Source organism: Mobula birostris, chromosome 27 (assembly GCF_030028105.1).
Source record: "Mobula birostris isolate sMobBir1 chromosome 27, sMobBir1.hap1, whole genome shotgun sequence".
NCBI lineage: Eukaryota > Metazoa > Chordata > Chondrichthyes > Myliobatiformes > Myliobatidae > Mobula > Mobula birostris.
Window position 1 is genome coordinate 674,343 of NC_092396.1, and position 17,294 is coordinate 691,636.

Sequence of the window (17,294 nt, forward strand, 5' to 3'; positions counted from 1 at the left end):
TGCTGCCTGACCTGCTGAGTTCCTCCAGCATTTTGTGTGTGTTGATTTGGATTTCCAGCACCTGCAGAATTTCTTCTCTTTATGACTCACTGCTCTTCTATCAGATGCCTTCTTCTCCAGCTCTTTACTTTCTCACCCACCTGGCTTCACCTATCACCTTCTAGCCTGGCCTCCTTCCCCTCCCCCTGCCTTTTTATTCTGGCACCTTCCCTTACTTTCCAGTTCTGTTGAAACATCAATGTGTATTCATTTCCACAGATGCTGTCTGACCTGTTGAGTTCCTTCAGCATTTTGTGTGTTGCTCTGGATTTAATTTGTTACGTGTACTCTTTTGGTAAATGTCACCTCCTGAAGACAGAGGGATTGATGAGTTAGAGCACCTCACCGATGGTGATACCATAACCAAGTTCAATTTGGTACTGTTACGTACCCCGTAACTGGGTTGCCAAACCATCAGAAATGGATCACTCAGTTGGAGTCTGGATTACTAGAACTAAGAAAGTTTTATTAAAGAAACAAGCAACACAGTAATCGAAAGGATAATAAATGCACAGTTCAGCAATGATAAACACACATGTGCACAGAATTAAGATAACAGGATCAATCAAGTTCTATCGTAGTCTAGGGGTAAATGACCAATTTCAAAAGTGACACAAAGTCCAGTTCAATTTAGTTCAGTTCGCAGTAATCGTTGCCATGGCGATGGACAACATGGGGGGAAGGAGAGAGAGAACGAGAACGACTGATCATTCAAAACGGCTTCCACTCACAGACCGGTGATATTGCTCACAAGCAGCTTTCGGGCGGGTCCTTTGTGATGTCACCTGAGGTCACCGACTGTGACCCCTCCTCCAGATGCGGTCAATCCTCTGCAGTGAACCTGACACCCAAGCAAGGGCGGACACACACCGGGTTCCCGCTGATCGTACCTTTCCACCCTGTGCGTTTATGGCCCGGTACTTCCCACCGACTCGTGAGAGGCACACCGCTTCCAGGGTCTCGTTACCTCGAGTGTCGTGTGTGTCTTGCCTTAGCGAACCTGTCCCTTTTTATCCCCCTGCTGGGGTATCGCCTGTCCATCACTTCAAACAGTTCAGGGTTCAAAGGGGGAGCCGCTCTAGACAGCTCTCTCTCCCGTCCCTTCATTACACATCTCCAGATCGCCTGTCCATCACTTCAAACAGTTCAGGGTTCAAAGGGGGAGCCGATCTTGACAATACCCAGACTGATGGCTCCTTCATTAACATCTCCAAATGCTGCTTCATTGTTCCTTATCTCTCCCTCCCCTGAGGACAGGTGGCAGACCAACTGCTGATACCACTGGTGCTAGCCCAGGCCAGCAAACATCTGAATTTATGTGTATTCTCGTCACACTTCCCCCCTTTAAGGATTTTTACTGGGGTAAAAATTACAAACATGAGTACATTATTTGATACACACAAATATACATCTTTATCAGCTATTTGGCTAATACAGAGAATTTGAAGTTGTCAGCACCTTGACAGACAGTCAGCAATCACATTTTCCGTCCCTTTTATATGTGGTATTAATAATCCCTTAGACCAGGCTCCAACTTAGCAAACTTCATAGTGGCCAAAAACACTGATGAATTGCGATCAACGTAACCTCTCATTTGGTTTTGTCCCGGACCACAATAACAAGGGTCGTCTCATTCCGACCTAGTTTTCTCTCGCAAGGGCTTAGTAGGAGGGGGAGGGGTAGTGACCACAGAGTTATTGCAAAACTTCCTACAGTACCCCACCATCTCCAAGAGCCTTCTGAGGGCCCTCTTGTCTGTCGGGGTTGGGAGGTCAGCGATAGCCTGCACTGTAGCTTGCATCGCTGCCAGCTGCCCCTGTGTCACCACAATTCCCAGGTAAGTGGCCTTCGTGTGGCCGAACTCATTTTTTTCAAGGTTCACTATCAAGCTGGCTTCAGACAGCCGTATTAGATTGCCAATACACACCTCTGTGTTCATCAGCCCTTTAGTCACTGAATTACTCATTCTGTATGCATGTTGTTTACTAGGCTGACCTATTGAAACAGACACCACCCAACGTCCCAGTTCTTTGCATCGCCTCGGGACAATCAAACACGGGTGCGAGTCGTTTAATTACTTCTCCTAAAGAGTCGCTTTGTTCGGGGATTAAGGGACAGACTTATCAATAGACCTGGCCAAAACAATAGCCTTCTCCCATCTGATCGATCCCATACTAATCTTTTCAAAATGGTTTTTTTCTCTTATCAGGGGGCCCCTAGCTTCATTGATTTCCACGCTAACACCGACTAGGTTTGTTAGCATATCAAAAGCCTGTGACCGTCTCAGTTCGCGTCGGTCATGATCAATAACATCCTTCCCCCTGGGCAGCCGGTAAACCTCTTTCATGATTCCACCAACTTTTTCCTCCAGCACCGCAAAATGTCCACCGGGGGGTACCTCGTGGGCCATGTTAAAAACCTCATCCCCATAACTCTTTTGCACCACCCCCCATTCCTCATCTGCGGGTACTGTACTTGATTTCCCTTTCTTCCTTAGCACTTCCTCCTCCACACAATAGCCTACTAGTTCCCTTGTCAAGCCTGTGTCAGAGAGAGCTGTCTCTGCCAAAACCATCAGCCCCTCGTCTCGCTCCTGCGTCTGCACAAATTCTTTCCTGGCTACTGCTATGTCTGTCCCAGCTCCCTCACTGCCTCTTGTCTCACTACACTCCTTCTTTTCATTTTCTACCCCCGTCTCGTACAAGACTGGCAGAAACGTCTCAGCTAAATTTATCACCGCAGCCCCATGATGAACCTGTGAGTCCATGGGCGGGGCCTCACTGCTGGCAGGCTGACCTGTCAGTCTCACGACTGGGAACACGATTCCCCCGGCGATGTCATTACTGAGCAAGACTTCCACGCCTTTCATCGGTAATTCCGACCTCACCTCGATCGTGACTAGTCCAGAGACCAGGTTGCTTTGTAAGTGTACCTGGTGCAGAGGGACTGTCTCTGTCCCTTCCCCAATACCTTTGACCTTGACCTCCCCAGTCTGGGTCTCTGAGCTAAACTTTAATACACTCTTCAGTATCAGTGACTGACACGCTCCCGTGTCTCTCCAGATCCGCACTGGAACTGGTTTTAGCCCCTCCTTCACTGACTCCAATCCAGCCGAGATAAACCTCTCGCGCCCTTCCTGAACTTCGGCAGACCTTCCCTAGCGGTTCGCTTAACAGCTCGATACAGCCAGTCAAAATTGCTGTCTTCCCTTTTCCCGTCTCCTTCTTTGGGGCAAAGCACCTGGACGTAAAGTGTCCGACTTTCCCGCAATTATAACAGACGACCCCAGGAGACCTCCTGCCAGACTGCTCCCGGTCTACCTTATCCTTCTCACTAGTCCCCGGCTTACTTTCTGACTTTTCCGGCGGACTCTCCCCGCCGTCCTGACTACCCTTCTGGTAGCCTTTACTCGGGGCAACCTTCATTTTATGCATCAACGCATACTCATCCGCTAACTTAGCAGTTGCGGCTAACGTGGCTGCCTCTTTCTCATCTAGGTAGGGTCTCATACCCTCAGGGACACAACGTTTAAACTGCTCAATCAGGATCAGCTGCAGCAGTCTGTCATAATCCCCCTCTACCCCCTTCGAGGCGCACCAACGCTCACAATATGTCTGCATCTCACGGGCAAACTCCAAATACGTGCGGTCCCACTGCTTCCTCGCATTCCGGAACCTCTGCCGGTATGCCTCCGGGACCAACTCATAAATCCTGAGGATGGCCTCTTTCACCACCTCATACCTCTGGGCACCTTCCGCGGACAAAGCGGAGTAAGCTTCTTGGGCTTTCCCTTTCAGTACACTCTGAAGCAAAACAACCCACTTATCCCTCGGCCAGTCCTGACTTATAGCCACTTTTTCGAAATGGAGGAAGTACCGATCCACGTCGGTATCGTCAAATGGGGGAACCAGCCTAACCTCCTGGGTCGCCCGGAACCCTCCACCTTGGTTCGGCACGAGCCCCTGCTCTGCCCTTAACCTTAACTTCTCCAATTCGAATTCCCTTTCCCTCTGTTTCTCCTCTCGCTGCAAATGTCTCTCTCTCTCTTTCTCTTCTCTCTCCAACTGTCTGTCCCTCTCTTTCTCTTCCCGCTCCAACTGCCGTACCCGGAACTCGTGCTCGAGTCTCAGTTTTTCGAGCTGCACCTGTACCGCGTCTCCAGCAGGTTTTTCAATAGACACCACCTCCAGCTCGCCTTGGGGAAACACACCTTTAGATACATAGTGCTCTACGATAGCTCTGTGTATCTCCTCTCTCCTCATTGTCGGCTTCCCCTTAGCAAGATTCAACCGTTTGGCCACAGCTACCAATTCCGATTTCCTGGCATCCTCTAATGCCTCCAAGGTCGGCGCCTTTATAAATTCCTCAGCCTCCATTTCTACTGTTTGGCTTTTCTTTCTTTCGGGAATTTTGACCCAATCAATTTACTCCGTCCCAAATTTAGCGTTCAAAATCGCGGACGAGAACCCCACTTATGTTACGTACCCCGTAACTGGGTTGCCAAACCAGCAGAAATGGATCACTCAGTTGGAGTCTGGATTACTAGAACTAAGAAAGTTTTATTAAAGAAACAAGCAACACAGTAATCGAAAGGATAATAAATGCAACAGTTCAGCAATGATAAACACACGTGCACAGAATTAAGATAACAGGATCAATCAAGTTCTATCGTTGTCTAGGGGTAAATGACCAATTTCAAAGTGACACAAAGTCCAGTTCAATTTAGTTCAGTTCGCAGTAATCGTTGCCATGGCGATGGACAATGTGGGGGGAGGGAGAGAGAGAACGAGAACGACTGATCGTTCAAAACGGCTTCCACTCACAGACCTGCGATATTGCTCACAAGCAGCTTTCGGGCGGGTCCTTTGTGATGTCACCTGGGGTCACCGACTGTGACCCCTCCTCCAGATGCAGTCGATCCTCTGCAGTGAACCCGGCACCCAAGCAAGTGTGGACACACACCGGGTTCCCGCTGATCGTACCTTTCCACCCTGTGCGTTTATGGCCCGGTACTTCCCACCGACTCGTGAGAGGCGCACCGCTTCCAGGGTCTCGTTACCTCGAGTGTCGTGTGTGTCTTGCCTTAGCGAACCTGTCCCTTTTTATCTCCCTGCTGGGGTATCGCCTGTCCATCACTTCAAACAGTTCAGGGTTCAAAGGGGGAGCCGCTCTAGACAGCTCTCTCTCCCGTCCCTTCATTACACATCTCCAGATCGCCTGTCCATCAATTCAAACAGTTCAGGGTTCAAAGGAGGAGCCGATCTTGACAATACCCAGACTGATGGCTCCTTCATTAACATCTCCAAATGCTGCTTCATTGTTCCTTATCTCTCCCTCCCCTGAGGACAGGTGGCAGACCAACTGCTGATGCCACTGGTGCTAGCCCAGGCCAGCAAACATCTGAATTTATGTGTATTCTCGTCACAGTACCTATTCAACCTGCCACCACCCTCTACCTACTACTTTTTCACTGCACCATACTGTAAACTCTTTAAACCCCTTTTTATAATGCTGTTTACTTTGTAAATACATTGTATATTCATGAACATTTTATTCCATATTTGTATTTTACCTCTTACTTTTACATAATTCTTTATTCTCTATAATTATCAAGTCATAGAGTCATAGAAAAATACAGCATAGAAACAGGCTCTTCGGCCCATCTAGTCCATGCCAAACTATTTAAATTGCCTACTCTGATCAACCTGCAGCAGGACCATAGCCCTCCTTACCACACCATCCATGTCCAAACTATTCTTAAATGTTGAAAGCAAGCCCACTTGCACCAATCATGCTGGCAGCTTGTTCAACACTCTAATGACCCTCTAAGTGAAGAGGTTTCCTCTCATGCTTCCCTTAATCTTTTTATCTGTCACTCTTAACCAATGACCTCTAGGAGTAGTCCCACCCAACCTCAGTGGAAAAAGCCTACTTGCATTTACCCTATCTACACCCCACATAATTTTCTATCAAATCTCCTCTCAGTCTCCTGTGTTCCAAGGAATAAACTCCTAACCTATTCAGTCTTTCTTTATAACTCAGGTCCTCTAGCCCTGGCAACCTCCTTGTAAATTTCTCTGTACTCCTTCAATCTTATTTACATCTTTCCTGCAAGTAGGTGACCAAAACTGCACAGAATACTCCAAATTAGGCCTCACCAATGTCTTGCACAACTTCAAAATACAGTAACGTCCCATCTCCTGTACTCACTACTTTAATTTATTAAGGCCAAAGTGCCCACAGCTCTCTTTACAACCCCATCAACGTGCAATGCCACTTTCAATGAATTATGGATTTGTATTCCAAGATGCTTTTGTTCTACCACATTCACTGTGCAAGACCTACACTTGACTGCATTAAATTCCATCTGCCATTTTTCAGCCCATTTTTCCAGCTGGTCCAAATCCCACTGCAAGCCATGATAGCCTCCCAACGCTATCCACTACACCTCCAATCTTCGTATCATCGGCAAATTTGCTGATCCAGTTTACCACATCATTATCCAGATCGTTGATATAAATGACAAACAGCAGAGGACCCAGCACCAGTCCCTGCAACACTCCACTAGTGGAGTCCTGTCCCTCCTGCAACCAAGTCTCACCAATGTCTACAACATCAGGTGTTGATCCATGGCCCGAACTCATCTGCCTTTCCTGCAGTACTTCTTGCATTAAAGCACATGCAGCTCAGGATGCTCGTCATACCATGCTCAACCTTTTGATTCCTGACTTTGGCTGAGGTCTTACCGACAGCTGTTTCCACAACCTCTCCACTAACTGTACTGGCACTCTGGCTCCCATCCCTCTGCATCTCTAGTCTAAACCATCCATATTAGCAAACTACCCCACTGTGATATTAGTCCCCCTCAAGTTCAGGTGCAAACTATCCCTTCTGTACAGGTCCCACCTCCCTTGGAGGAGAGCCCAATAATCCAAAAATCTTATGTCCTCCCTCCTACACCAATTCCTTAGCCATGTATTAAAATGTATAATCCTCCTAGTTCTAGCTTCACTAGCATGTGCCATGGGTAGCAATTCTGAGATCACAACCCTAGAGCTCCTAGCACCAAACTCCCTGATCTCCCTATGCAGAACCTCGTCACTAGTCCTACCCATGTCATTGGTACCAACATGGACCACAACCTCTGGCGGTTCACCCTCCCACTTGAGAATGCTGAGGACTTGATCCAAGATGTCCCAGACCCTGGGACTTGGGAGGCAACATACCATCCAGGAATCTCGTTCTCACCTATAGAACCTTCTTTCTGTTCCCCTAACAAAACCCCAATCACCACAGCATGTCTCTTCTCCCCCTTTCCCTTCTGAGTCACAGAGCCAGACTCAATGCCAGAGATCCGACTGCTGTGACTTCCCTCTGCTATACCTGTTGTTGAGGGGGATAGCCACAGGGGTACTCTGACTGGCTCTTTAACCTCTTTCCCCTTCGTGTCCCCTGTTTCCTTTGTCCTGCACTTTGAATGTAACTAGGTCTCCATATGTCCTATCTATCACCCCCTCAGCCTCCCAAATGATCCAGAGTTCATCCAATTCCAGCTCCAACTCCCTAACACGGATTGTTAGAAGCTGCAGCTGGATGCACTTCCTGCAGTTGTGGTTGTCAGGGACACTGGAGGTCTCCCTGCTTTCTACATCCCACATGAGGAGCATTCAACTATCTTTACTGGCATCTCTGCTGTCCTAACAGAGCAAATGTAAAGAAGAGAGGAGGAAAAAAACTCTTCCTAGAGATTTTCTTTTTGCCTTCTCTGACTGAAGCCTTAAAGAGCTAAAGCCTCAAAATCACCAGTCTAACTGTCAACTCCGATGATGGCCGCTCTGCTTGCCCCGGCCTCCTTTGATTTGCTCTTGCCAAGCAATCCCAATCGCCAATTAGTTGCCGGTCAGAGCTCCAAACAAACTGTCATGAGCTACTCCACAAACAAGAGAAAATCTGTAGATGCTGGAAATCCAAGCAACACACACAAAAACTAAGGGAATTCAGCAGGCCAGGCAGCACCTTTGCAAAAGAGTAAACAGGCAACACTTCGGGCAAACCCTACTGCGTACTCTTTTCTGTAGGTGCTGCCTGGCCTGCTGAGTTCCTCCACTATTTTGTTTTATACTCGGTCAGCAGACCTGAGTGAAATTCCCTCCTCTCAAGGTTCTGCCCACACAATTGGTTGCTGGTCTGAGCTCCTGAACACATTTGACAAACTCTATCCCACTTAGTCCTTTTACAGTTTGGGAATCTCAGTCAATATGTGAAAAGTTAAAATCACTTACAATAACAACCCTATGTTTCATAAAAACATTGAAACATAGAAAACCTACAGCACAATACAGGCACTTCGGCCCTCCACCACCATCACCGGCAGCCCATTCCACGCACTCATCACTCTCTGCAAAAAAACTTACCCCTGACATCTCCTCTGTACCTACTTCCAAGCACCTTAAAACTGTGTCCTCTCATGTTAGCCATTTCAGCCCTGGGAAAAAGCCTCTGACTATCCACACGATCAATGCCTCTCATCATCTTATACACCTCTATCAGGTCACCTCTCATCCTCCGCTGCCCCAAGGAGAAAAGGGCAAGTTCACTCAACCTATTCTCATAAGGCATGCTCCCCAATCCAGGCAACATCCCTGTAAATCTGCTCTGCACCCTTTCTATAGTTTCCACATCCTTCCTGTAGTGAGATGACCAAAACTAAGCACAATACTTCAAGTGGGTTGACCAGGGTCTTATATAGCTGTAACATTGCCTCTCGGCTCTTAAACTCAATCCCACGGTTGATGTATGCCTTCTTAACCACAGAGTCAACCTGTGCAGCAACTTTGAGTGTCCTATGGACTCGGACCCCAAGATCCCTCTGATCCTCCACAGTGCCAAGAGTCTTACCATTAATACTATATTCTGCCATCATATTTGACCTACCAAAATAAACCAGCTCACACTTATCTGGGTTGAATTCCATCTGCCACTTCTCAGCCCAGTTTTGCATCCTATCGATGTCCCACTGTAACCTCTGACAGCCCTCCACACTATCCACAACACCCCCCACCTTGGTGTCATCAGCAAATTTACTAACCCATCCCTCCACTTTCTCATCCAGGTCATTTATAAAAATCACGAAGAGAAGGGGTCTCAGAACAAATCCCTAAGGCACACCACTGATCACCAACCTCCATGCAGAATATGACCCGTCTACAACACTCTTTGCCTTCTGTGGGCAAGCCAATTCTGGATCCACAAAGCAATGTCCCCTTGGATCCCATGCCTCCTCACTTTCTCAATAAGTCTGGCATGAGGTACCTTATCAAATGCCTTGCTGAAATCCATATGCACTAGATCTACTGCTCTACCTTCATCAACATGTTTAATCACATCCTCAAAAAATTCAATCAGGCTCATACGGCACGACCTGCCTTTGACAAAGCCATGCTGACTATTCTTAATCATATTATGCCTCTCCAAATGTTCATAAATCCTGCCTCTCAAGATCTTTTCCATCAACTTACCAACCACTGAAGTAAGACTCACTGGTCTATAATTTCTTGGGCTATCTCTACTCCCTTTCTTGAATAAGGGAACAACATCTGCAACCCTCCAATCCTCCAGAACTTCTCCTGTCCACAGTGATGATGCAAAGATCATTGCCAGAGGCTCAGCAATCTCCTCCCTCGCTTCCCACAGTAGCTTGGGATACATCTCGTCCGGTCCTGGAGACTTATCCAACTTGATGCTTTCCAAAAGCTCCAGCACATTCTCTTTCTTAATGTCTATATCCTCAAGCTTTTCAATCCACTGTAAGTCATCCCTACAATCACCAAGATCCTTTTCCATAGTGAATACTGAAGCAAAGTATTCATTAAGTACCTCTGCTATCTCCTCCGGTTCCATACACACTTTTCCACTGTCACACTTGATTGGTCCTATTCTCTCATGTCTTATCCTCTTGCTCTTCACACACTTATAGAGTCTGCATACTTTCTTGCAACAGTCTGCACTTTCCCTACAAACACACCACAGCAAATTCCTAATACATGTCAATTTATATGGGAAATATTTTTAAATTTTTATTAAGAGATCCAGCACAGAAAAGGGTGTTCTAGCCTTTCGAGTCGCATTGTCCAGCAACCCACCTATTTAACCCCAGCCTAATCACAGGACAATTTTCAATGACCAAATTTCCTACTAATCAGTATGTCTTTGGACTGTAGGAAGAAACTGGAACACTCAGAGGAAACTTATACACTTAAGGGGGGAACTTACGAACTCTTTGCAGACAGTGACAGGAATTGAACCCAAGTCACTGGCACTGTAACAGTGTTTCACTAACTGTTGCGCTACTGTGCTGTCCTGTTCTTCTTATTTATTTAGCGATACAGCAGAGTAGGTTCTTCTGGCCCTTCCAGCCATTCTGCCCCAGCAACCCCAATTAACCCTAACCTAACTACAGGACAATTTACTGTTCATTGACCAGTTAACCTACCCAGTATATCTTGGGACTGTGGAAGGAAATCAGACTACTGTACCTGGAGAAAACCCACACAGTGCATGGGAAAGACTCACAGAGACTCCTGACAGATGGCATTGGAATTGATCTCCAAGCACTGATTCCCCGTGGTGTAAAAGCATCATGGTAACCACCATGTTATCAAGGTGCCCTAAGAGGTGTTGGTGTGGATACACAGATAGGTGTTAATCTATGATGTTGAATAAGATTTAACGCTATATCAGATTTCCTGACTACTGTGTAGTTGTAGAGAAGGACCATAAAACGTAGGATCAGATTGATGCCATTTGGCCCATTGAGAAATTGCATTGAAAAGTGGTTCAAATGTTAGTGGCATACCAGAGGTATAACTCTCTCTTGTTTATATATTTTGCCAGGTACTCAGAACTACAGTGGCCAGAGTGTTTTCAGTGTTTCTCCCGTTAAAGGATGGATAGATGCAATGCAGACTCAAGAATTTGAAGTGACCTTCAGTCCTGACCATGAAAGTCTATGTTACTCGGATGTGATATACATAGAGCTGTTTGACAAGGTATCTCTGCAGCTGCTTAAAAGGGGAATTGTTGTTACAATTATCTTTACAGTAGGATCATGTAACACAGAAACAGGCATTTTCTACCCACCTCATACATAACCATAGTGGTTACCATCATGCTATTACAATGCAAACAATCCAAGTTCAATTTGCACTGCCATCTGTAGGGATTTTGTGGGATTTCTCCAGGTGCTCCGGTTTCCTTCCAAAGTCCTGTGGGTTAGTAGGCTGATTGGTCACATAGCTGTAATTGGGCAGTGTGGCTCATTGGCCCAGAAGAACTTGTAGTGGCTGTATCTCTAAATAAATAAATAAATAAATAAATAAGCAAGCTGGTGACAGTCCAAGGACTTGTGGGTTAATAGGTTAATTGGATACATGGGTGTGATTGAGCAGCACAAGTTCATTGGGCCTGAATAGTCTGTTATCATGCTCTAACTCTGAATAAAATTTCAAAAATAAGTGTGATTTGTTGCAAACTTTGTAAAGTTGGTGCATAGGGTATATTGCAAAGCTCACGCCAATGACTGTATATGCAGTAGCATTGAGTGATAGTGGCCAACACTTGTTTAATCAACCTGGTCAGCAGCTCCCCAGTTAGCAGCAACACATCATTGCATAAAGGAAATTCCAAAAAGATTAGTGATTACTAAATTTCCTTTTCCTTCACAGGTCAGTCATACAATCCAGCTGAAGGGAGCTGCAAGAGAACATACGATGTTTGTTGAAGGTGGAGACCCAGTCGACGTCACAGTGGAATCCTTGAGCATCTTACCAAGTTGTGAGCACATGGATGGAAGCGGTATAATATCTTTTGTGCTATAATGTCATCACACAACTGAGGGAGGGCTCAATCACAACTTTTAATGTCAGTTTTAATGTGATATCCATTTCTCACAACAGTCAAATTTATCAACTCCAAACGTGTCCATTCCCACCAAACTCATCCAGTTTTCAGTCATGTTCAAATAGGGTAGGGACACTGGACAGCTACAACATCACCTGTTGACCTTGTTCCACATAGTTATAGAGTCATACAGCACAGAAACAGGCCCTTCCTCCCAACTTGTCCATGCCGAACAAGCAAGGGTCTCGGCCTGAAACGTTGACACTTCATTGAGTCCTGATAAAGGGTCTCAGCCTAAAATGTAAACTCTTTATTTCTCTCCATAGATGCTGCTTGACCTGCCGAGTTCCTCCAGCATTTTGTGTGTGTTACTCTAGATTTCCAGCACTTGCAGAATCTCTTGTGTTTGTGCTCATCTGAGATGGACTCATTTTCCGGCACTTAGACCATATTGCTCTGTACCTTTCCCTATCCATGTACCTGTCCAACCGCCTTTCAACATCGTAATTGTACCTCACCTCTATCACTTCCTCTGGCAACTTGTTCCATACCAGGGCAGCACAGTAGCATAGCGGTTAATGTAACTCAATTTCTGCCCCAGCTGTATAATCAGGAGCTCAATTCCCGCTGCTGTCTGTTCTCTCCGTGCCCGTGTGGGTTTTCTCCGGGTGATCCAGTTTCCTCCCATGTTCCAAAGACGTATGATAAGGGTTAGTGAGTTATGGTCACGCTATGTTGGCAAGCCAGAAGTATGGTGACACCTGCAGGGTGCTCAGTACAATCCTTGCTGATTTGATTTGGTGCAAATAATGCATTGGTAAAATAATCATGAAGCAACAAATTTTATGCTTCTTTCCCGACTTTTGAAAGAACTTTGGATTAATTCATCGGAATCCAACACCACCCTCTAATTTTAAGTGGTTTTTCTAACTTCACGAAGAGAGGTGTTTCCATGGTTTTCAGTTTGAGGAGCTTATACCGTGAATTTCTGTAACTATTGGCCACAGATAAACCTCAGCCACTGAAGTCAGTTCTGCTCACTTTGAAAAGCATCAAGTCTGACAACAAATACACCACCGCTTTGAGGGAACTCCAGGTAGGATGTATCCGATCAACCCAGGCTGCTGGAAAAAAGGTAATCACATTCTTTTGAATTGTAGATATGTAACAAGGCATATCCTGAAGTTACTTAAAAGTGTTTAAAGTTACAAAAAGTAAATTAGATCAAATGTTCTTGGTAAATTAGGTATTAAGTTTAATATTCTTGTTCTTCTTCTGAAGCTCTTCACCTCTACTGGGGCATAGGCCTCTGACAGCTGCTCACCAGAGTCCTCTGTCTTGGGCTTATGAAAGGCTAATCAAACCTGTGGCTTATGCTTTCACTTCACAACTTCATACGTCTTCAATGCAAAGATCCTTCCTCTCCCAGGGATAAGGTCTTTGAGTTTCTGTTGGTGTCTCTGTAGCTCTGTTTTTACTGGATGGGGATGCTACCCCAATGCCCAACCCTGCTTTTATGGCTGGGCATGGGACATTCATGGTGGAATTGAGTTTAACGCTGCAACTGTTAGTAATGCATAAATAGCTCACAGGTAGTGAAAAGGGCGAAGTCACCGTGTTGTAAATGACTTTTGAACCACAGATGATCATCCTCACAAATGTGAGAGTTTCCTAATAGTAAACCATGAGATTCACAAAATTGTCTGTTTCACTCCCGCATTTCATAGAAACATAGAAAACCCACAATGCTGTGCCAAACATGTATTTACTTTAGAAATTACCTAGGGTTACCCATAGCCCTCTATTTCTCTAAGCTCCATGTACTCACCCAGGAGTCAAAAGACCCTATCGTATCCACCTCCACCACCATCGCCAGCAGCCCATTCCATGCACTCACCACTCTCTGAGTAAAAAACTTACCCCTGACATCTCCTCTGTACCTACTTCCAAGCACCTGAAAACTGTGCCCTCTCGTGCTAGCCATTCCAGCCCTGGGAAAAAGCCTCTGACTATCCACACGATCAATGTTCAATCCACTGGAAGTCATCCCTACAATTGCCAAGATCCTTTTCCATAGTGAATACTGAAGCAAAGTATTCATTAAGTACCTCAGCTATCTCCTCCAGTTCCATACACACTTTTCCACTGTCACGCTTGATTGGTCCTATTCTCTCATATCTTACCTTCTTGCTCTTCACATATTTGCAGAATGCGAAGAGCATTTCACCTCTGACCTAGAAAGCAAATAATCATATCTGATGGGTTTTCATAAAAGTAATAAATTACAAACGCGAGAAAATTTGCAGACGCTTGAAATCCAGAGCAACACACACAAAATGCTGGAGGAACTCATCAGGTCAGCCAGCATCTAGGGAAATTTACAGTCAAGATTTTAGGCCAAGACATTCTTAGGACTGAGAGGGAAGAGGGCAGATGCCTGAATTAAATGGTGGAGGGAGAGGAAAGAGACTAGCTGGAAGGTGATAGAAGAGAAGATAGGACAGAAGAGAGTATAGGAATAGAATCAGGTGGAGGATAAATGTGTGGCTGAGGGATTAGAGCAGAGGACAGGGATTCCGATTTCTGGATCATTGGGACCTCTTTTAGGGCAGGTGTGACCTATACGAAAAGGACGGATTGCACTTGAATCCCAGGAGGACCAATATCCTGGCGGGGAGGTTTGCTAAGGCTACTGGAGAGAGTTTAAACTAGAATTGTTGGGGGGTGGGAACGGAACTGAAGAGACTGGGGAAGAAGCGGTTGGCTCACAAATAGAGAAAGCTTGGAGACAGTGCGAGAGGGAGGATAGGCAGGTAATAGAGAAGGGACGCGCTCAGGCGGACAGTTTGAGATGTGTCTATTTTAACGCAAGGAGTATTGTGAACAAAAATGGATGAGCTTAGAGCGTGGATCAATACTTGGAGCTATGATGTGGTGGCCATTACAGAGACTTGGATGGTTCAGGGACAGGAATGGTTACTTCAAGTGCCGGGTTTTAGATATTTCAGGAAGGACAGGGAGGGAGGCAAAAGAGGTGGGGGCATTGCACTGTTGATCAGGGATAGTGTCACGGCTGCAGAAAAGGTGCATGTCAGGGAGGGATTATCTACAGAGTCTTTTTGGGTGGAGGTTAGGAACAGGAAGGGGTCAATAACTTTACTGGGTGTTCTTTTATAGGCCACCCAATAGTAACAGGGATATCGAGGAGCAGATAGGGAAGCAGATCCCGAAAAGATGTAATAATAACAGAGTTGTCGTGATGGGAGATTTTAGATTCCCAAATATCGATTGGCATCTACCTAGAACAAGGGGTTTATATGGGGTGGAGTTTGTTAGGTGTGTTCAGAAAGGTTTCTTGATACAATACGTAGATAAGCCTACAAGAGGAGAGACTGTACTTAATTTGGTATTGGGAAATGAACCTGGTCAGGTGTCAGATCTCTCAGTGGGAGAGCATTTTGGAGATAGTGATTATAATTCTATCTCCATTGGAGAGAGATAGTACAGACAAGTTAGAAAAGCATTAAATTGTAGTAAGGGGAATTATGAGGCAGGAAATTGGAAGCTTAAATTGGCAACAGATGTTCTCAGGGAAAAGTACGGAAGAAATGTGGCAAATGTTCAGGAGATATTTGTATAGAGTTCTGCATAGGTATGTTCCTATGAGACAGGGAAGTTATGGTAGGGTACAGGAACCGTGGTGTACAAAGGCTGTAATAAATCTAGTCAAGAAGAAAAGAAAAGCTTACAAAAGGTTCAGAGAGCTAGGTAATGTTAGAGATCTAGAAGATTATAAGGCTAATAGGAAGGAGCTTAAGAAGGAAATTAGGAGAGTCAGAAGGGGCCATGAGAAGGCTTTGGTGGGCAGGATTAAGGGAAATTCCAAGGCATTCTACAAGTATGTGAAGAGCAAGAGGATAAGACGCGAAAGAGTAGGGACCTATCAAGTGTGACAGTGGAAAAGTGTGTATGGAACTAGAGGAAATAGCAGAGATACTTAATGAATACTTTACTTCAGTATTCACTTGCAGGATCTTAGTGACTGTAGTGATGACTTGCAGCAGACTGAAAAGCTTGAGCATGTAGATATTAAGAAAGAGGATGTGCTGGAGTTTTTGGAAAGCATCAAGTTGGATAAGTCGCCAGGACTGGATGAGATGTACCCCCAGGCTACTGTGGGAGACGAGGGAAGAGATTGCGGAGCCTCTGGTGATGATCTTTGCATCATCAATGGGGACAAGAGAGGTTCCAGAGGATTGGAAGGTTGCTGATGTTGCTCCTTTATTCAAGAAAGAGAGTAGAGATAGCCCAGGAAATTATAGACCAGTGAGTCTTACTTCAGTGGTTGGTAAGTTGATGGAGAAGATCCTGAGAGGCAGGATTTATGAACATTTGGTGAGGTATAATATGATTAGGAATAGTCAGCATGGCTTTGTCAAGGGCAGGTCGTGCCTTACGAGCCTGATTGAATTTTTTGAGGATGTGACTAAACACATTGATGAAGGAAAAGCAGTAGATCTAGTGTATATGGATTTCAGCAAGGCATTTGATAAGGTACCCCATCGCAGGCTTATTGAGAAAGTAAGGAGGCATGGGATCCAAGGGGACCTTGCTTTGTGGATCCGGAACTGGCTTGCCTACTGAAGGCAAAGAGTGGTTGTAGAAGGGTCATACTCTGCATGGAGGTCCGTGACCAGTGGTGTGCCTCAGGGAACTGTTCTGGGACCCTTACTCTTCATGATTTTTATAAATGATCTGAATGAGGAAGTGGAGGGATGGGTTAGTAAGTTTGCTGATGACACAAAGGTTGAAGGTGTTGTGGATAGTGTGGAGGGCTGTCAGAGGTTACACTGGGACATTAATATGATGCAAAACTGGGCTGAGAAGTGGCAGATGGAATTCAACCCAGATAAGTGTGAAGTGGTTCATTTTGATAGGTCAAATATGATGGCAGAATATAGTATTAATGGTAAGACTCTTGGCAGTGTGGAGGATCAGAGGGATCTTGGGGTCCAAGTCCATAGGACGCTCAAAGCAGCTGCGCAGGTTGACTCTGTGGTTAAGAAGGCATACAGTGTATTGGCCTTCATCAATCGTGCCATTGAGTTTAGGAGCTGAGAGGTAATGTTGCTTCTACATAGGACTCTGGTCAGACCCCACTTGGAGTACTGTGCTCAGTTCTGGTCGCCTCACTACAGGAAAGATGTGGAAGCCATAGAAAGGGTGCAGAGGGACATGTTCGGCACAACTTTGTGGGCTGAAGAGCCTGTATTGTGCTGTAGGTTTTCTTTGTTTCTATGTTCTAAGCCAGGTGGGTGGGAAAGGTTGAGAAGAAAGAATCTGATAGGAGAGAAGAG

At 45.6% G+C, this 17,294-nt stretch overlaps 1 protein-coding gene across 1 annotated transcript in view; it reads left to right on the forward strand.

Annotated features, from left to right (window-relative positions):
• Positions 1 to 17,294, forward strand: part of cfap74 (cilia and flagella associated protein 74) — a 404,620-nt gene that overhangs the window by 377,554 nt on the left and 9,772 nt on the right. Inside the window, exons 36-38 of the mRNA XM_072244753.1 lie at positions 10,933 to 11,087; positions 11,763 to 11,892; positions 12,945 to 13,072. Of these exons, the coding sequence (XP_072100854.1) occupies positions 10,933 to 11,087; positions 11,763 to 11,892; positions 12,945 to 13,072 (413 nt within the window). The remainder of the gene's footprint in view (positions 1 to 10,932; positions 11,088 to 11,762; positions 11,893 to 12,944; positions 13,073 to 17,294) is intronic.